The sequence below is a fragment of the Corvus kubaryi genome, unplaced genomic scaffold (assembly GCF_017639235.1).
Source record: "Corvus kubaryi isolate FWS band 111438036 unplaced genomic scaffold, C.kubaryi_AGA036_p1.0 37284, whole genome shotgun sequence".
Classification (NCBI taxonomy): domain Eukaryota; kingdom Metazoa; phylum Chordata; class Aves; order Passeriformes; family Corvidae; genus Corvus; species Corvus kubaryi.
The window spans coordinates 4,755,240-4,774,394 of record NW_024581088.1 but is presented as its reverse complement, the minus strand read 5'-3'; the positions used below and the strand labels follow the sequence as shown (position 1 = coordinate 4,774,394).

Below are 19,155 nucleotides of genomic sequence, written 5' to 3'. Positions count from 1 at the left end.
GGATTTACGCAATAGCTGATAAGCCCCTGACTTGGCTACTGGTCAAAATTCCCATCTAAATATTGAATAATAATAGAAAGGAGAAAAGCAGAACGATGAGGAAAAAATGTCTGTACAAGAGTTTGGGTAGAGACAGATGGATCAGTAACTTCAGGCAATAAATAGCAGCAAAGTCCTTTTCATAACTGTCTGTAAGCTTCTGTTAGAAATGGAACAAAACCTGGTTCTTTTACAATATACACTCCTCCTGGCAAGCAAGACTGTCTTCTCTCTTAAAAAAAAAAAGGTATTTTATTGTTATAAAACCACGCTGCTTTCCTCCTTGAGTAATCACTGCTTTTTGCCTGGGCTACTCCATGCAAATCATGCTGTGCTTTCAGAAAACAGCCAAAATAATTTTCCATCTCCACTTCCAAGTCCTATCACCAATTCTACCAAACCCATCAGCTGCCACCAGTGAGGGTCAAAACTTTTCTTGACCAGAAGGATAAATCCCCACTGCCATTTATAAGCCACTAAAACTGCCATGTTTTGTGTGCCTGACTCCTTGCTAATCCTTTGGAAAACCTAGCTCATCTGAAATAGTGAATATAGAACACAGAGCAAATATAAAGCCTGTACTGAATATAAAATTACAGTGAATACAGAAGCTATAGCAAATACACAACTTACAGTAATATAAAGCCGATAATGAATATAAAATCTATAGCAAATATAAACCCTACAGTGATATAACCCCTTCAGCCCTGTGTGTGTGTGGTCTCTGACTTCCTCACCAGTCAAAGCAGACTGTGCATGTTTAATCAATGAGTAAACTAACAGCAATCAAATACTAAACGCATCATCTGCGCTATTTGCTCACAACATTGTATTAAATGATTTTGCATAGGTTCTACAGCTGTAATTAAAATGTGATTGTAAAAAGTACAGTGATGCGGCTCCAATAATCAGAGAAGGGGACACAACCTATTGTGTGCTTGGAAAACATGGAAACAGCAATAAAAAAAGGCACAAAACGAGGGATTTATGTTGTTTACGCAGCTGGATAATATTAGGATAAATACTGAGCTAACAACACACATTGAGATAAATTATTTTCTGGTACTTTATTAGATGTGCAGCTACATATATTGATCCAATAACTGCAGAACAACTCCAGCAAAGCAGGACAAGTTACTGCACTGTGGCACTTGCTCTTCCATCTACTGCTGTATAAGTAATGGGTTTTGCAGCCTTGAGCAATTCTGCTGATGGCTTCCATTCAGTGCAGCATTGTTTGGAGAATCTATTCAGCTCGCATGCGAGCAAACCACAGAGGATATTGCTAATAGGTGGTACATCTGCATATACAGTGAGCTGTCAGCTGCCCTTTCTGCACAGCCTCCCCAGCCAATTCCCAACACCTGTTGTGATCCTCGGAATAATACCAGACAAGATTTTATACTAGGCATTGTTAAAAATACATCAGCACAAACTCTGGGCAATTCTGTCTGGGAAATACTGGTCAATTTTCCTCTTTTTTTACCCCTCTCACAGAATGGAAGCTTTTTAGAGCCAGAATTACAGATGTGCTCAGTGTCTGGAAAGCACTTTTGGGTGCTATTGCAATATAAATTAAAAATGACACACAAAACCCTGCTAAAAGAATGGTAGTTTCAAATTTGAGCACTTACAAGTTTGGAAAAGCCAAGCCCGAGGGTTTCAGGAGTGGGATGGCACCACACAGGACCTGCTGTGGCTTTTTCCCAGGGAGATCCCATCCACCTCTGAGAGAGACATGGCTTGGTGAGCGGATCCTTTGCTTTGTCCTCTTGTTCTGTGCGTGACCCCTGCACTTCATTTGCTCCGAGCTAAACCCGCTCTCCCTGCCGATGGGATTAATCGCTTCCTCATGGAAGCTGTGCTGCACCACCACAAGTGCTTCAGGATGTTAATGAAAGCACTGGCACAAGCCCTGTTTGGTGCTGTTTGGGTTCCTGGAGCCCCTGGCACATCTCCCTGCACGGCAGCACTGACTGGAGGCTCCCAGCGTGGCAGGACCTGCCCCTGCCCATTCCTGCGCCGAGACCCCGCGCAGAGGCTGCGGTGCTGCTCCCCTGCCAGACCCTCTGGGTTTGCCTCTTCCACTCCCACCCCTCTCTGCTTGTCGCTCTGTCCCCTTCCTAATTCATTTTGGCTGCTGGAAGCACCATTTCTGTCTCCTCTGTGCTCCACACTGCCTTTAGCTCCAGGCAGGCAAAACCCAGCTCGTACCTCGCACGACCTAATGAACATTCACAAACTTCCAGAATGAGCCTTACCCCAACGATTTCCTCCTTCCTCTTTTCCTCGCTGTTTCTTCTCCAAATGTCCTCACAAAAGCTCCTCCAAGTGTCTGTGTCCCGGTGTCTCTCCCCATTCCCTCCCCACTACCAATCCCTCTCCCCTTCCTGCTCCCATGCTGATGTCTCCAGTCATGGCAGGGGCAGCCTGGGGAGCGTCTCCCCGCCCTGTGCCCCCACAAAACCTTACATCACACCCAGAAAAAGCAAAACCTGCCTGGTTAATGTTCACCCAGCTGGAGCAGTACAGACTGCAGCGTGCCTGGGACAGGCACCGACAGCAAAGCCTGAACAAATTCAAACCAGATTCTGCTGAGTTTCTGTGAACTCTTTTCTCCAGACTCTTATAGGCTGGCCAAACTTGAGGCTGTTTTTTAATTATTATTATTTTTTAAAAATTTTTTCTACTTGAAGCAACAGAAGATACAACCCTGAGAAAAAAGCGAACCCTCCCTCGTCAAACCCCTGCTATTAAATCCGGGCACAGCAGGCTCCTCACCAAAACAGCAAGAAAAACTCGTAACATCTGGGGGAGAATGGATTTTTTTTTTTTTCTAATCTTGTTCTTAAAAATGGTTGAACAATTTTTCCTGAAGTAAGAAAAAAGAGCGCAGCCAGAGACAGGCACCCAGTATGGAAAATGGCTAAACCCAAGGAATCTGGCACAACTGGGAGCCACTGGAAAAGTTCACAAAACCTTCTGTTTGTGTGAAACTGTCCCACTTCAGCTGAGAAATACACAGAGATTTATAGAATCACAGAATGGCTTGTGTTGAAGGGACCTTAAAGATCATCCAGTGCCACCCCTGCCATGGGCAGGGACACCTTCCACTGTCCCAGGTTGCTCCAAGCCCCGTCCAACCTGGCCTTGGACACTTCCAGGGATCCAGGGGCAGCCACAGCTTCTCTGTGCCAGGGCCTCCCCACCCTCACAGGGAAGGATTCCTTCCCAACATCCCATCTAACCCTGCCCTCTGGCACTGGGAAGCCATTCCTCCCAGTCCTGGAACTCCAAGTCCTTGTCCAAAGTCCCTCTCCAGCTCTCTGGGAGCCCCTTCAGGCACTGGATATGCCATAGCATAGCTGCTTTTCCTGAGTCAGTGCTAAAACTCGGTTTCTTACTCCCAAATCCTATGCACAGCCTAAAAAAAACCCCTCAATGACCAGTGACAGTCACACTAATGGCCTTGATGGAGCTCATGCAAATCCAGCCTTGCCCAAAATCCTATTTGTCAGGATAGTTCAGTCATACAATTCCTCCTAATTCCTACTCTGCTGCTTTCTAGTACAGAACTACCTCCCTGGTAACAAAATATTTCAAAACACTTCCATTTTCCTTCATACAGCGGGTAAATATTGTACAGCTCACAGTGGAGCTGGGAGGTCACGATCGTAACGCTGCCGTGTGCTTTCCAATTAAAGATAGAAAAAAAAAGCCTTACACAATATACCCAGTTTAAATTATTCTCCTTGTTTCCTGACAAGATAATGAATAGCATGAACCGAGTGCTCTTCTACTTACAGTAAAATGTTAATTTGATCAAAGACCAGTGGTGTGAACAGTAAAATGAGATACTTATGTGAAAAAAAATGTATAACCTTTCCCTTAAAGTTCCACCAGCCAAACTGTATTTCCTTATTCCATGCTAAATTCAGTGCTGTATGTGGGAAAATCTTCCTATGGGCGAGGAGTGGGTATTATCACAAGTAATTCTGCTGCAGTTAATGAGCCTGGTTATGGCAGCAATCACCACGCTTGGAGCTGACATTCGGACTTGCAAGCTGCTGCAAAAGCTGCGTTTTTCAGAGTACAACATCAATTAAAACACACTGGTTCAATGTGCTTTAATTTCCCAACTTTTCAGCTATAAAAATTTGCTATAAAACCTTTAGATGGCCCTTACTTCCACAGAACAGCAGCAAGGTTAGCAGAACATCAGGGACATGAAAGATTTTTCAGGGCTCTGGCACCCGTTTTTCCCAACAATGGAGAATTACATGGAAAAAAAGAAAAAACTCCACCAACCAGAAGAGGCTGGGTTGTCTTCATTCTTGTCTTCAGGCTATTGCACTTTCCTCTGTGTGCTGAAAGGCTGCCAGATAAATGTATTCCCAACTGATAGCCAGGCATTTGCAGGAAACCCGTGTTTGCATGAAAATAATGTTATCCATATTTTGCCTTTATACAGAACTTCTCCGTGCAAGGATCTCAATGCCCTTTGTAAAGTAAATGTTATTATTCCCACTTTACAGACAGTGAAATCCCAGGATTAAGTGAATGACTTCATCTGCCATGAAGCAGTGTAACTTACTTGGATCCATGGAATGGTTTGGGTTGGAAAGAACCTTAAATCTCATCTCATTCCACCCCCTGCCATGGGCAGGGACACCTTTCCCTATCCCAGGTTGCTCCAAGCTCCATCCAGCCTGGCCTGGAGCACCTCCAGGGATGGGGCAATTCCCCTGGGTGATGGCACACAATGAAAGCATCCAGCTCACTGCCAAGGGAGCCAGAAATAAAAGCAAATCCTCTGGCAGCGTCTGTGCCAGCCTTGGTGCGATGCAGGAGTCATGGCAGGATGAATTCCCTTCCTCATGGAAGTGCAAACCCAAGGATGCCTCGTCAGGGGTGTGGTGGGTCACAGCAAACCCCCCGAGCACCAGCACCACCTGTATTGTGTTGCACTTGTGCTGCTGAGTGAAAAGGGGAATTTATTCCATCTGCTGCTCAAAACCATACATATTTTATGGCAATCTCACTTACCAGGAATATCTTTTCCAACCATTTTCCAATGTGATTTGTTGGAGACAGGAAGGTGCCATACCCAAGGAAATAAAAAATAATCTTGAGAGCAGCACTTCTGGTAAAACACCCTGGTGAGGTTTGCTTTCTACTTTTATAGCAGACACTGTTTTATGTATTTTAGTGGCAGTTTGGCTCCAAAAAGTGCTTAAATTCACAAACCCTTCCTCTACAGACTTTAAAACCCAACACTACATTTCTGTGGAATAAATGGTATTGATCCAGTCTAGATTCTTTAATAAAAGCTTCTGTATTTTACGAAGTACAGTTTTCCTGATTTATTGGTAGCAGAAGTTTCTACATTTGACTTTCTTTTCCCAAGTAGAAATCTGGGAGCCCTATCAGCACTGTGAAGACAGAAAGAAAACCAATGGAAACATTTGGCTTTTCTAAGGGCTAACAGAAGAAAAAATAAATTAATTCTTCATTTATAGCTTACAAAATACAGTCCACACACACACACAAAAATCTCATGTCCTCTTTCTGTTACCACTCTCAAAATGTAAGGATACCTATACTTGAGTCTGCTTTTCCAATCTATTTCCTCTTCCAGATTAAAATACAATAACCCAGGATCAAACAACCCTAACCAAAGTTCTTCTCTTTTTGTTTTAAAAGTGAAAAAGCACTTTTTTCTTTACAGAAAGCTCAAATTACAAAGCCCATTAGAGTTCTTTTTTTTTAAACTATGTGATCAGTGTATAAAGCCAGAAAAGAGATCTGACTACATCAATGACATGAAGCCAGAAATTTTGACTCAGTATTAAAACCTTAAAATAAGCCTTGCTGTCATTTAAAAAATTTAGAACTCCAAAATATTTCTGTTTTCACAACCTAGGAATTATTCTGTCCAACAAAAACCTCCGTTTTTCTCAGGCACAACTGGATGATTCCAGGTTGCTGGATGAAGTACAGAAACAGAACAATAATTCATTGGAATAAATTTGTCGTCCCAAAAGATTCTGTGACTTTGCTGCCATAAATGCTTACTGGAAAGGTGTAAACTTGAAAAGGTACAGGAAAGTGCTAACCATAAATATTTGTCTAAAATATACAGTAACACAACTGTAACTGCTGTGAATGCAGGAAAGTACACTGGAGCTTCATTAACTTCCCTGATTGGAAATTAGAATATTCCGGGAATCAAACAATAAAAAATTCAAAGATGCTGTATCCCAAACTATGATAAATCATTTATTTTGACAAGTACGGGTAGTTCAGTTTTAATTATTTATTCTTATACTTCGTAGCATATCAGAAAATATGCAGTGATTTATTGTGCAAAATGAAATCTTAATAAAATGAGTCCCTTCCCCAAACTACAGCATTATTAAATCTTCATGGAAATGCAGGGGGAACTCGTGGGTTATGTTATCAAGTTTTGTCATCAAGCCGCTGGGTTAATAAAGTGAAAATGAGCCATTCCTATTGTATTTGGCTCTATTGTGCCCTCAGTCCTGCACAGGCCTGAACTACTTGAGTCCCACAACCTTGGGGATGAGGAGAGGGCTGGACAGGGGTTCTGCACCCTCCTGCTGTCTGGGAGATGATGCAGTTGCATCTTTTACCATGAAAGCAGTGGGGATTTTGGCTTCAGACCTTACACCCCTCCTAAAGCTCCATGGCAGGAGCTAACGACTCCTTTCGAGGCTGGTGCAGCTGCACCAGACATTTTAATGCACTAGTCTTGCCCTTTTTTATGTAAAAAAAACCTCTCATGACCTTCAAAGGGAAGGGCTGCACCCATGTCACCCTCACAGTGAGTGTAACTCAGGGTATTCTGAGCTTTGCCAGTCAGAATGGACCAGCCCTGACATAAAACCTCACTCAAGATTGTGGATTAATGGCACTGAGCACCTGGATGAGCAGCTGAGAAAGAAGGGGCTGTCATCACCCCTCATTTCCAGCACCCACCTCTGTCCCAGCGAGGGATTAATTTCTCTCAGTATTACGTTTTGTGGGAAAATTCAGTTTACACCTTGAGTTAATGACACAATGGAGAGGGAGGGAGCTTTGCGGTCACTACCCCTCCTTCTCTCTGAGCAGAAAATTGCAAAGCTCACTGGTATTTAAAGGCAATTATTTTGATGAGCCAGTAATTTGTTCTGGGGGTGGTATCACGCAAAGCAGCCCAGAAAGTTCCTGCATGAAAAAACTTGAGGATGCAAGTGAGGAAAAACATTGGGAGAAGAGAGGTGATGGAGCTGAAGATAAGAAGACTGGTCCCTGCTTCACCCAACAGGACACAGGGGTGGGAGTCACAACATCAGCTTTGTCCCTGTGGGTTTTATCATTTTTATGGACACCTGGACCACAGTCAGGGAGCCCCTGTTCCTGCAGAACTGGAGAGGGAAAGGCACTCCCCACCTCACAACAGCAAGGGAAGTTCTGAAGTGCCAGCTCTGGATTTAAAAAGGGCACTAACTGGGAAAGGCATTTTCAAGAAATGTCAGATATATAAAAATTTACACCAATTTCCCCCCATCTTCATTGGAAACATGTAAATTTGTGCTCTGAATCCCAGTCATTTGGGTCAGTGCTAATTCCAGAGCAGCAAAACATCACATCCACATCAGCAAGGCAGTCCATGAGCAAAGCAGGAGTCGTGCTGAGCGCTACTCTTTAAAGGTAGCCTTAATAACAGGGAATGAGCACTTACTGAAATGGTAAAAGGAAATGTTAATTTAACTATTAAATACACAATTAGGTTAAGTACTTGTTTCTGCAATTGTCACACTTCAGCCTGATGCAAACTCACTTTCTGGCCTGTGCAATAGATTTAATTCCTTCCAATATATATATTTTTTTTTTCAACTAGAAAGAGGTAAAATACAGGAATTGCTGCTACAAAGATTAGATATAATTTATCAAAACGTTTTATAAAGGTAAAGCATCACACAAGGCAAGGACTCTACGGGGATGTTTCAGCAAATGAGCTGAAACACTGCAGCAGCTCCTGCTCCTCTCCAGGTGAACCTTCCCTTGCCTTCTCCAGCTCCTCCAAGGCCACAGAGTCCTCTTTGTGTCCCCCACGGGGCCCAACACAAGAAAGACACGGAACTGTTGGAGAGAGTCCAGAGGAGGCCACGGAACTGCTCCAGGGCTGGAGCCCCTCTGCTCTGAGCCAGGCTGGGAGAGCTGGGGGTGTTTATCTGGAGAGGAGACGGTTCCAGGGAGACCTCAGAGCCCCTTGCAGGGCCTAAAGGGGCTCCAGGAGATGTGGAGAGGGACTTCGGACAAGGGCCTGGAGTGACAGGACAAGGGGGAATGGCTTCCCACTGCCAGAGGGCAGGGCTGGATGGGATATTGGGAAAAAATCCTTCCCTGTGAGGGTGGGGAGGCTCTGGCACAGGGTGCCCAGAGAAGCTGTGGCTGCCCCTGGATCCCTGGAAGCACCCAAGGCCAGGCTGGATGGGGCTTGGAGCAGCCTGGCACAGTGGAAGGTGTTCCTGCCCATGGCAGGCAGTTTGGAACTGGATGATTTTTAGGGTTCTTTCCAACCCAAACCATTCCATGATTCTGTGATTTCCATGCTGTGGCTTCTCTCACGGTTTGCTGAGCTGCCTCAAGTTGCTAAATCCCCAGAGAACAAGTGAGGCCCCTTCATCCCAAATCCAGGCCTTTCTGCACTTACTGAGCTCAGTGGGCTCAGTGAAGGATCCCCCAGCTGCCAGAGCTGCTGTTTGGGAGGGGATGGGACTGCAGCAGCCAGAGTGGGACGAAGAGCAGAGGGAGATGGAGAAGGGGAGCCAGAACCCCCTCTTCTGGCTTTCCAATAGCTCAGATGAACGGCACGCTGATTCTATGTACAGTCAGACTTTGCAGAAATACAACCAAACTAAGGGTTACACACATAAGCAGTTATAAATTTTACCTAATTACAAGAAAAGCACCACAATAAAGTAAAAAACAAACCCAACCCACATTGCAGCCTTGTACCAGTTAAGATAGAAAAACAGCATTTCTGGATAAATAGGTATAAACCATTTTAGGAGGCAATGAAGAATTCAGAAATACCTTTTCTTTAACTACAGGCCCCCTTTAGACTGAAGGAAAAAAACCAACTCCTGGGTAAATCATTGCAAAATGTACTGCCTTTGCAAAAATCACAAAATAATTCTACCACAACATTTTTAACACCTACACCATTTCTAAAAAGTCTACATATTTTCAAATAATTACTAGCACTTCCATCAATATTTAATGCTGTCTACAAAAGTTCTTTGACAGAACTAAAAAGCCACTGTACAAACACCAGTTTGCTTTTACTGACTAAATAATTAACTCAACAACAACAACTTACAAATATGATTTTGGCTTCATTAAGACATTGAGATCCTGGAGTGCGTCCAGAGAAGGAAACAGAGCTAGGGAGGGTCTGGGGCACCAGGAGAAGCTGAGGGAGCTGGGAGGGCTCAGCCTGGGGAAAAGGAGGCTCAGGTGGGACCTTCTCTCTCCCTACAACTCCCTGGAAGGAGGCTTTAGGTGGGGGTCAGGCTCTGCTTTCAGGTAACAAGTGATAGGACAAGAAGAAATGGCCTTAGGTTGCTCCAAGGGAGGTTTAGGTTGGATATCAGGGAAAATCTCTTCATTGAAAGGGTTGTCCAGCCCTGGCACAGCTGCCCAGGGCAGTGGAGTCCCCATCCCTTCAGGGATTTCAAAGCCCTGTGGATGTGGCACTTGGGGACACGGGTTAGTGGTGGCCTTGTCAGTGCTGGGTAATGGTTGGACTGGATGATCTTGGAGGGCTTTTCCAACGGAAATGATTCTGTGATTTGTATTTTTCCAATTTTCCAAGAACTAATGTAAAGGCCAATGGCACTTGCTAGACTTGACAGCTGCAGCAGGGGAGCGTGGGGGCTGAAAGATGACCTGGCAACAGGGAAAAGACAAAACAAAACAGCAGCTGGAGCAGGGAGTACATTTTCAACAGGATCAGTGACCTGGTCTGGCTCACACAGCCACTGCTGACAGCAGGACCCAGGGAGGGGAAGGAGCTGCCACTATTCCTACTGGAAGGGAGCTGCTCTTAGGTGAACTTCAACTGGATTATAAATCCATAGCCTGGGAGATTTAAGACTGCAATCTCTGATCATACGTGGTAGAGGGATTAATGAAGCTCACTGATAAGCAAATGCCTGGCTGAGGTTTCCCTCTGAGAAACCACCACCCACTGGCTTGTGGAATTTCCATTGTCATGGGAATCCTGCCTGGCCATACACATCTCCTCCATCACCTCACTCCTTCAGAAGGATTCTCTGCACGGGTGTTAGGTTTGTTAGAACTCAGTATTTGTGCCACTCATGTCAGGAGTGTGCACTGTGAGGGATGGCCAGAGAGACATTTCACAGCCCAAATTAACATCTGCAGGAACAAATGACAATTTGTTGTCCTGCACAGAAAGAACAGTCTGATCCAACTCTTGCTAAAAATTAATATGCCAATAAAACACAGCAGAAAAGGAAGGGGAAAGAAAAGTCTGGAGAAGTCCACAAAAGCTGCAGCCCTGCCACAGCCATAGGGCAGAGGCCCTTTAATTTGGGCAAACCATTCACCTGCATATCTGAGTAGGGGCCAACATGACGGGTTTAGAAACATAAAGCCAAGAATAACCATAGTGGGAAACGTAAGTTTAAATTATTAGAAGGTAAATATATGGCAAACACTGCCCTACTGTGCACACAATCCTTACAGAGCATCCCTAAAGAGCTGTATTTTGCTCAAAATTTGCATATTTTCTTACTCCACGCAGTTATGACTGCGAACTGCATACAAAAGAACTGTCATGAAATCCAAACGAGAATTAAAAAAGAATACTCCAAGTCACACTTAGAATTTTTTGGCAGACTCATTTGAAATCCTACCTGATTCGCTCTTTCAAGGTCTGTCATGATCATCTCGATTTCATCAGCCCTGGGAAAACAAGAGAGCAGAAGTTTTGTTATCACACAGAGAACGGCTGCTGCACGTGCTCAGGCAGAGCAGCAGGCACACAAACAGCACCAACTGCCAATATTTATTTGTAAAAGGACACAGTAGGACTGAGCAGCTCATCTCCTGGCTGGTGAGATCCTCTGGGGTATTCTGGACCAGTCTGCAAGTCTCCAATTCTTTTGCCTGTTCTCTTTTTGCAATGCAACAGGCAAATTGATATCTGAGCATATTCACTGGATCTTTGAAGGTCTTACTCCCCAAAATTCCAGGCAGTGTAATTTTTCCAACACATAAAGGTGCTTCCCAAGTGATAATTATGGAGAATTCAAAGACTGCAGATCTTCAGTCAACTCCCCATATACACAAAAGCAACCAGCTATTCTTCTGTTTCAGTGTGCCCAGAATTTGGCTAAAAAAAAGAATCAAGAGATCAAAGAGACCAAGAAATATAATTTTACATTATGTGAAAAAAAGGGTTTTTTTGACACAAATTGATCAAACTCTAAATTTAGACTCTTCATGCATTTTGCAAAGCTGAATTGGAAAGTTAAAGGGTTGAAAACTATACAAATAGTCAATGAAACAAGAGATCCTTCAGATTGTTGTGTAAGGGAGCAGCTCGCAGACGTGACCCCTTAAAAATCAGAATTTCTAATACTTCACTCACACAAATGGAGCCAAATCCTTAAGCAATTTTTTCTTATCTTCACGCTCAATCATGGGCAAGTATTTCCCACTCAGGCTCTCACCTGGGAAAGGTACCAGGCAAAGGGCTGACAGCCCTAAAAAGTATGTTCTGTATCAATATAATAAGACATATTATTCTCCCCAGACATTTTGCCTGTCTTGTATGCCTGGACCATATGGAAGCAATAAACACTATCCTCATCTCCTCTGAACAGCAGCTTTACCAGCAAGTCCTTTTGCAATCTGCCAACACCATAATGTCTGGTTTTTGTTTTTAATCTGTAGCAGATCATTATCAGCAAAAGCTGTGAAATACTGGAATTCCCTTCCTCTGCCCATGCAGAAAAGTCAGGGTTTGTTTTTTCTGCTGATTCCCACAGAAGATCCATTTTCCTGTGCAGGTGTTCGTTAGGAAAGATGGTTAATTGAAGTACATCAGGGTTCTGGCACACTCCACACTGGATCATTACAGTGAATATTGACTTATTCCTCAGCAGTGTTTTAGGCTTTTGGGTGTACACTTAGGGAAATGCAGCAAAAGATCATAATCAGTAAATGTGCATGTATATAAATTAATGGAAAATTATTTTAAATTACAGCCTTTAATATTGTTGGGGCAACATGAACTGCCTTTTGAAAGAATCTTTTGGACAATAATGGTAAACAGATTAACATGTGTTTTCTTGTGCAGGAGAAGCAATGTGCTCTTACACTGGGAAGAAATCCTGCCCACCATGTTTGGAATTAATAAATAATGGTCATTACTTACTGAACTGAACAACCACTGCCTGGGCAAAAAAGGATTCAAGGGAGTAGCCACGAGACTGACCTGGACACACTAAAATCAGCCTGCAATAACACTTTCCATCTCTTTGGCCTCTGCAGTTGTGAAACATCTTGTGTTTTAGACTCCAGGCCCAAAAAACTTATTAACCCACTTACGGAAATGACAGAATTTCACGTGAAAAACAAAACACGTCCCAAAGCCCATGCAAGTGACCCCACTGCTTATCTGTAACACAGGTAAGAGGGAAGAGAGCATCCCAACACACTGAAAAGATGCTTCCCAGCATTTCACAAATATTTTTAGCTAGGATAGTTTAAGGATCCTCTTTATATAAGCTTATGCATTCAGGCTCAATTTACGTGTGAATGCCTCAGGTTATATGGAGCCAGTAAATGATGTCTGGATTATGTCACATGCCTCCCAAATCAGAGCTGGGAATGTCCCATCCCAGCACATCGGCTGCAGCTGAAACCAATCCAGCTTCCTCTCCTTCTCTGGGGGGTGAGAAGAACAATAAAATCCCCGCCTTTCCTCCCAAACAGGGGGTGCCAGGTATCAGCCAAAGGTCTGGAACACTGCAGCACCTAAGAAGAACGAGAGACTCGGAAGCAGAAACCCTGGGATTGGGAGAGGATGAGTGCCCGGCTTTGGGAGCAGAAGGTGAGGTTTCAGCTCAGCCAGGGAAACTCTTTGTTTTCTGGCAGAAAGGAAGATGACTCTGATGGAGAAAAGATGAGTGGGAAGGGGCAGAAGTTTGAGGGGGTCTGGACCCATCCAGGGACTTTCAGCCACCTTTAAAGGGGCAAGGTAAGGGGAGGCAAAGGTAGGGAAACTGGAGAAGACAGAGGAGCAAGGGAAGGAACAGAGGGCTATCTGAGGCCAATGGACAAAGGGGAGAGAGGACCAAGAGCAGTAAAGCAGAGGAGCACCCTGAGCCAGAGGAAGGGTGGGTGGCTGCCAGGAAAACACAAGATGGTGCTGGAAAAACAAGGTAGAAAGGCTCAAGCCTGCATTTAAAATGGAGAGAAATATTAATACTGGTATTTGTGTCCCATTTCGGCCGGGGTCAGGATTTAAGAGCTCTATTACAGCACTGGGATACACAGCCAATTACAAAAAGAAGCAACTGAGGATATAGAATGCCATAAAAATGACATTTGCGCCCTTCAGCGTGCGCAGATAATTCTGACTGAATCCAGTAAAGTGTCAAACTGTAGCCAAGGGCAAAATTGTCCCTTTGTCCTTGTATCCAGACACACCAGCTGACAGATCCTGAACTCCCCTCTCCCTCCTACGTTTTCTTCTCCCAAGCTTTTCAGCACACCTAATAGAAGGATGTAAGATCTCCAAAAAAATTCAAGCAAAACACCTCCAGCCTAGCAGTCTGCACACCAATGGAGGGTAATGCTGCAACCATAAACGTTATCTTTAAGTAAAGTAATGAATTAAATTACTCTGTATTCTTTCCTAGCACAAGTGTCAACAGCATTCAGGAGAATCTTCAAAAGGAATTCAGGCTTTTCATTTTAAAAGCTCAACTACCACATCAGTAGCTGGCACTCAGCAGCCTAAAATCACTTATTTGAGCAAGTCTCTAATAGCTGCATTCACTGTTTGCTCAGCACAAGTATTTATTATAAAATAAATTACAGTTCTCCCACCTTTTATGCACTCACAGAAACAACCTGCATCGATTTATTGTTTACAAAGGACTGTGTCAAACTCAGACCTGCCAGGCACAAGGCAGCTCTGCTTGGCTCACTGAACGAGTCCCACACAGGTCATTTTTGATGTATTCACCCTCCACTACATTTGCTCATTTTCAGCCCTTCCTATTTCAATATCCCTCTTTATTTCAGTGGAACAACTTGGCAGGCAGAGCACCATCCAGCTCCGGGCTTGTCCTGCAGGCTTGCACCGAAAATCTGATGGGAATCTCAAAGGGAACAGTCACCTTGGAAGGGACCTTGAAGATCACCTCATTCCACCCCTGCCATGGGCAGGGACACCTTCCACTATCCCAGGGTTGCTCCAAGCCTCAATGTCCAGCCTGGCCTTGGGCACTGCCAGGGATCCAGGGGCAGCCCCAGCTGCTCTGGGCACCCTGTGCCAGGGCCTCCCCACCCTCACAGGGAAGAATTTGTTCACCTAATCAGCAAATTTGTGGTTACACAGAATCTATTTGTAACCAAAGTCACCCCATGTGAACCAAAGTCACTTTTAGGAACCAGAGATCTGATTATTTCACTTTTTACTTTCTTTATTCTTGAAGAAACACAAACCTTGGCCCCTCATGAATGCCTCAATTCCCCCATCACTCCAAGAGATGAAGGCAAGGAAAAAACCCTCCAAAGTTCCTTCTTCAGACAGATACAGAGAATGAGGGTAATTATTAACAGGAAGACATTTTACTAAAATACACTGATATTTATGGTGGTTACACCAGATCTCTACATTGCAACCCAACGTTAATCAGGGTTTGGTCAAGGGTGATACTTTCTAAACATTAACACAGATCATGAGAAAAAAAGTGGGGAAAAGCTGTTTTCAGGAATAAATGTTATCTACCCTGTGTTTTTGCATTCCACAGATAATATAATCATTTATCTGATCTAGTTCCTTATAATCTCCATGGCAGAGGAAAAGTAATCATGTAAGCAAGTCAGTTCTTCAGGGTGTATTACAGCTTGTTCTAAGTTTCAACATTTTCAGACTAAGGAATTTAGGGAATCAAATTTTAAGCCCAAGCATTCTAGCTACAAAATCAGCATCAACACTTAAAAAGAATCTGAAGTGTTGAAACAGCACGACCATGAAATATTCTATTATTTCTTCTCTTGGTACTGTGTTTGAAGTGAGAAACAAAATGCATTAAAAGCTATAGATTTTACAAGGTATAAGCTTTTACTAGTCATGAAACAGCCCTCAAAGCTAACATGCTATCTATAAAAAACAACTTAAGGAGTTGAAAAAAAACCCCCAAACCACCCCACTTTTCAATTCAATTGCTTATGGGAAATAAAAAGTGCAGAAAGGCTCGATTTTCATTTTAAGATCAAGGAAACCGATTAGGTTTGAACAGCATAACAAGCCAGCAAATTCAAGGGTTGGTAACAGGGAAAAAGCTCAGTTCTTCTTCTAAATAAAATTAAATCAGATGAAAACCCGGAACACCACGAAGTTATTCACTTGCAAGCAAGAAGAATCTGGACTTTATGATTAAAATCCAGTTGATCCAAGTCCTTCATTTAGCTACTAGCTTAAAGAGGCAGAAACAATTCCTTTTTTATTAACATGACAAGTGAATGGTTTGCCAAATCTTGTGGCTACAGCCCCCTAAACATTCAAACTTACTCAACCTTGAAGGAAACTGCTGTTGGATTCTTTATACATGGAAGGACTGAAAAATACAGATGACACTTTGGAAATTGCAGTCAGTGGCATGGCCAAGAAACTTCCCTACCAGGGCAGATTAATACTTTGGTTTGGCAAAAAACAAACAACATTTTTTCCCACACATTTGTTTTCTTTAAAAACATGTAAAAGTTTACTAGTTGGAGCAAACGGTATATGGAGCCAGTGGGGCTTGTTAAAATGTTCTAATTACCCAAACATTTACGCAGGCAATTTTGAACTAAAAGCAGACATTATCAACTAATGTGCATTTATGTTTAATTAAGGAAAAAAAAAAAAAGAAAAATCCTCCTTGTAACGTATATCTGTGATCGGCACAGAGCAGATTTTGGCCAAATTAGGTAAACAGCTCAGCCTCTTAAAATTACAGGCAGTGTAACCCAGCACTTGGCCAGCACAAGGCAAAAAATGTGAGGTTATTTGGGATATTTGGGAAGGGATGAAAAGAAGAACAGGGGCCAAAGCATTTAAAGGGAAAAAAATAAAAAAAGAGCAAAAGGCAGTGCACTGAATTTTTTCAGGTTTCAATGAAATTTTTATCAGGGAAGGTTCCTGGGTCTAGGAAGCAATTTCGGATCACTAAACAATGGCAGAATTGCCTGCAGCCCAATGATCACGGCATTCACTCAGGCCACGAGAGCATTCCAGCATTTGAATATTCAATTTTATTTTTACTTTAAGCACAGCAGAGGGGTGAAAAATTCCCTACCCAAGTTCTAACCACTTCCTAAACTCTGCTGGTGGATGCCCTCATCTAATCCCTGCACCTCAGTGCCCTGCCAAGGTGCCTGGGATTTGCTGCCTAATTTCTAGGAAAGAAAAAACCACCAAACACTTTCTTAGAAAGTTTCCAGAGGAAGGTAATATAAAAAACCCACTAATTTTATTCTTTGGAACTTTATGAGTATCACTGTACACACATTTATGTGTTTTCAGAGTTCATAATTATTCCAATCCAACAGACATCCACAGAGCATAAATTCACCTTTACTGCTAGTACAAGATGGAATAACAGGCAGAAGGGTCGTACAAAGAATAAAAGAAAAAGTTATTTCAGCACAACATGTCAAAGGGGAAGATCTCACACCCTTTTTACTACTAAGTTCTCAAATCTACTTTTCAAACTGCAAGAGCTATAGGTTAATATTTTATTTCAGAGCAACCCTCTCAGGATCTTCAGATCAGATAATCCTTTTTCCAGTGTCATATAAATCCAGGCCTCTTGTAAAAGAATTTCTCTGTTCAGGGATTCATAAATCCACTAAGTTTAGTAATGAATTGGGTGTTTCCTTTCCTAGGAACTCAATTGAAGAAAAAAAATCCTCTCTCTGCTAAGCAGTGAAACACTGGAGGCTTTAAATTGAGAGATCAAAGGCAGGCTGGGTTCAGGTGCTCCGGTGATTGCACCCAACGTCATCTGCACTAAGCTGGGAGTGGGGAAATGTCCACTGGACACTGCCCAGATCCTCTGTGCAGACACTCTGCACTAAATCAACTTCCTCCCTTGGCAAAAAGCAGAGAGACCCACCACCTTCCCCATCTTTTTGGGTTGTTTTATCCTTATTTATGAATTCATCCTGGTTTCCTCTAGCTGCCCCCACGCACGGCACCGCACACAGATCCAGGCTGGGGAAATAAATCTCATGGAAAGATTTCTCATTAAGCACACCAGGATCAAGCAGCCACACCAGCTGCAGGTATGATCTTCAAATAAACGAGGGCCTGAGCGCTTGAAAGGTGTCAAGTGATCATCAAATATTGAAAAAGGTTAAAGAAACTGCTTATAAAGCCCAAGATACTGAGCGGTACCTGGAAAAACAAGAATCATCTCAAACATTAGAGAGAAAAGACCCTGTAGAATAAAACATCTTTCAGTCCATAGGAAAAGTGCTTTCCAAGAAAACCTGCACAGCACTTTGCTCCCTCTTCATGTTTTAAGTCAGGATTTCAAGGGTAAAATAAACATGTTTGCAATTATAAAGTTTTATAGACAACAGAAATCAGCTTTATCCCAGTGAGACACAAGGGAGCAGATTCTAAAGATCATCAGTGTTTTCTTAATCATTTCTGTAGAGAAATTGATCTGACTGACACTAATTGATGGGCTCAATAAAAGACAAAGAGGAAAAAAAAGAATTATATGTAACAGACAACGTCAACTCACAGCACCCCAGAGCTGTAATTCCCATAGTGTCACACACACAACCCTGGCACACCTGGCAAACCAGAGAACACTTAATGTAAGCAGCTGGAAGAAAGAAAAGATGTATTAGTTGGATCAAAAAATTAGCCAACATATAACTAGATGATCCATCTTTTTTATTTGATGGCAATAGTATGTTCTTTTGTGGCACATATCTGCACATGTTGCAACATGAACGGTCAATATGAATTTTGGCTCTCCAGACTGTTTAACCCTGCATTTAAAAAACTCTTACTCAGCTCTCACTGTGTTTTTCTCTCCCCACAAACAGATCTCTTGTGAGCTCCATGTCCAGCAATCACGCTGCCCATCACAGAAAGGAAAAGAAATGCAATAAATCCTTTTTCTCCTGATGAAACATTTATTTTTCTTTTACAGTGTGTTTTTGCTTCACCCTGCAAAGCCCTATGAGTAGCATCAAAATCAGAAATGAGGAGTGTCCAGATTTGGATCATTCTGGGTTTCCTCTCTGACACCTCCCACCTCAGAGCTGGTCACAATCCTTTGGGCCACACCGGAGTTCAAAGAAGGTGTTGAAGCACCAAGACAATTTTTGCACCTGAAATTTGCAGATACAAATCACCTTGTTTAGACAGACCTAAAAATCCATTTCCACCAACTTTTGAAGGAGCTGGTGGGAAATTTAGAACCTCTGGAGCTGTGGGCTCCAGATTGCAGGTTCTCCTGCAGGTCCTGCACTGGGATACAAGGAGAGGAGACCCTGCAATTCCATTCTGTTGTGATCCTTCTGACCTCCCTTTACAGGCCATGGAGAACAGAATGGAAGAACATTCCCATCTTTAATTTTTCATGTTATTTATGTCAGAATCCCACCCACACTGAGGCCCTGAGATTGAGGCCTGCTGTACCAGCACAAACCCAGCAAATCTGCAGGATGGAGTCCTCAGGGTGGGGAACAAAACCTCCAGGTTGTGCCAAGTGTTTGCGCTCAGGGGAGGTGATTTAGACAAACATTCCCAGCACTGCCAGCCTGCCCTGGGAAGCA

At 43.2% G+C, this 19,155-nt stretch overlaps 1 protein-coding gene across 7 annotated transcripts in view; it reads right to left on the bottom strand.

Annotated features, from left to right (window-relative positions):
* Positions 1 to 19,155, bottom strand: part of CUX1 (cut like homeobox 1) — a 269,017-nt gene that overhangs the window by 87,941 nt on the left and 161,921 nt on the right. For all 7 annotated transcript variants that reach the window (XM_042025982.1, XM_042025983.1, XM_042025985.1 and 4 more), the window contains exon 9: positions 10,989 to 11,037. In XM_042025982.1, the coding sequence (XP_041881916.1) occupies positions 10,989 to 11,037 (49 nt within the window). The remainder of the gene's footprint in view (positions 1 to 10,988; positions 11,038 to 19,155) is intronic.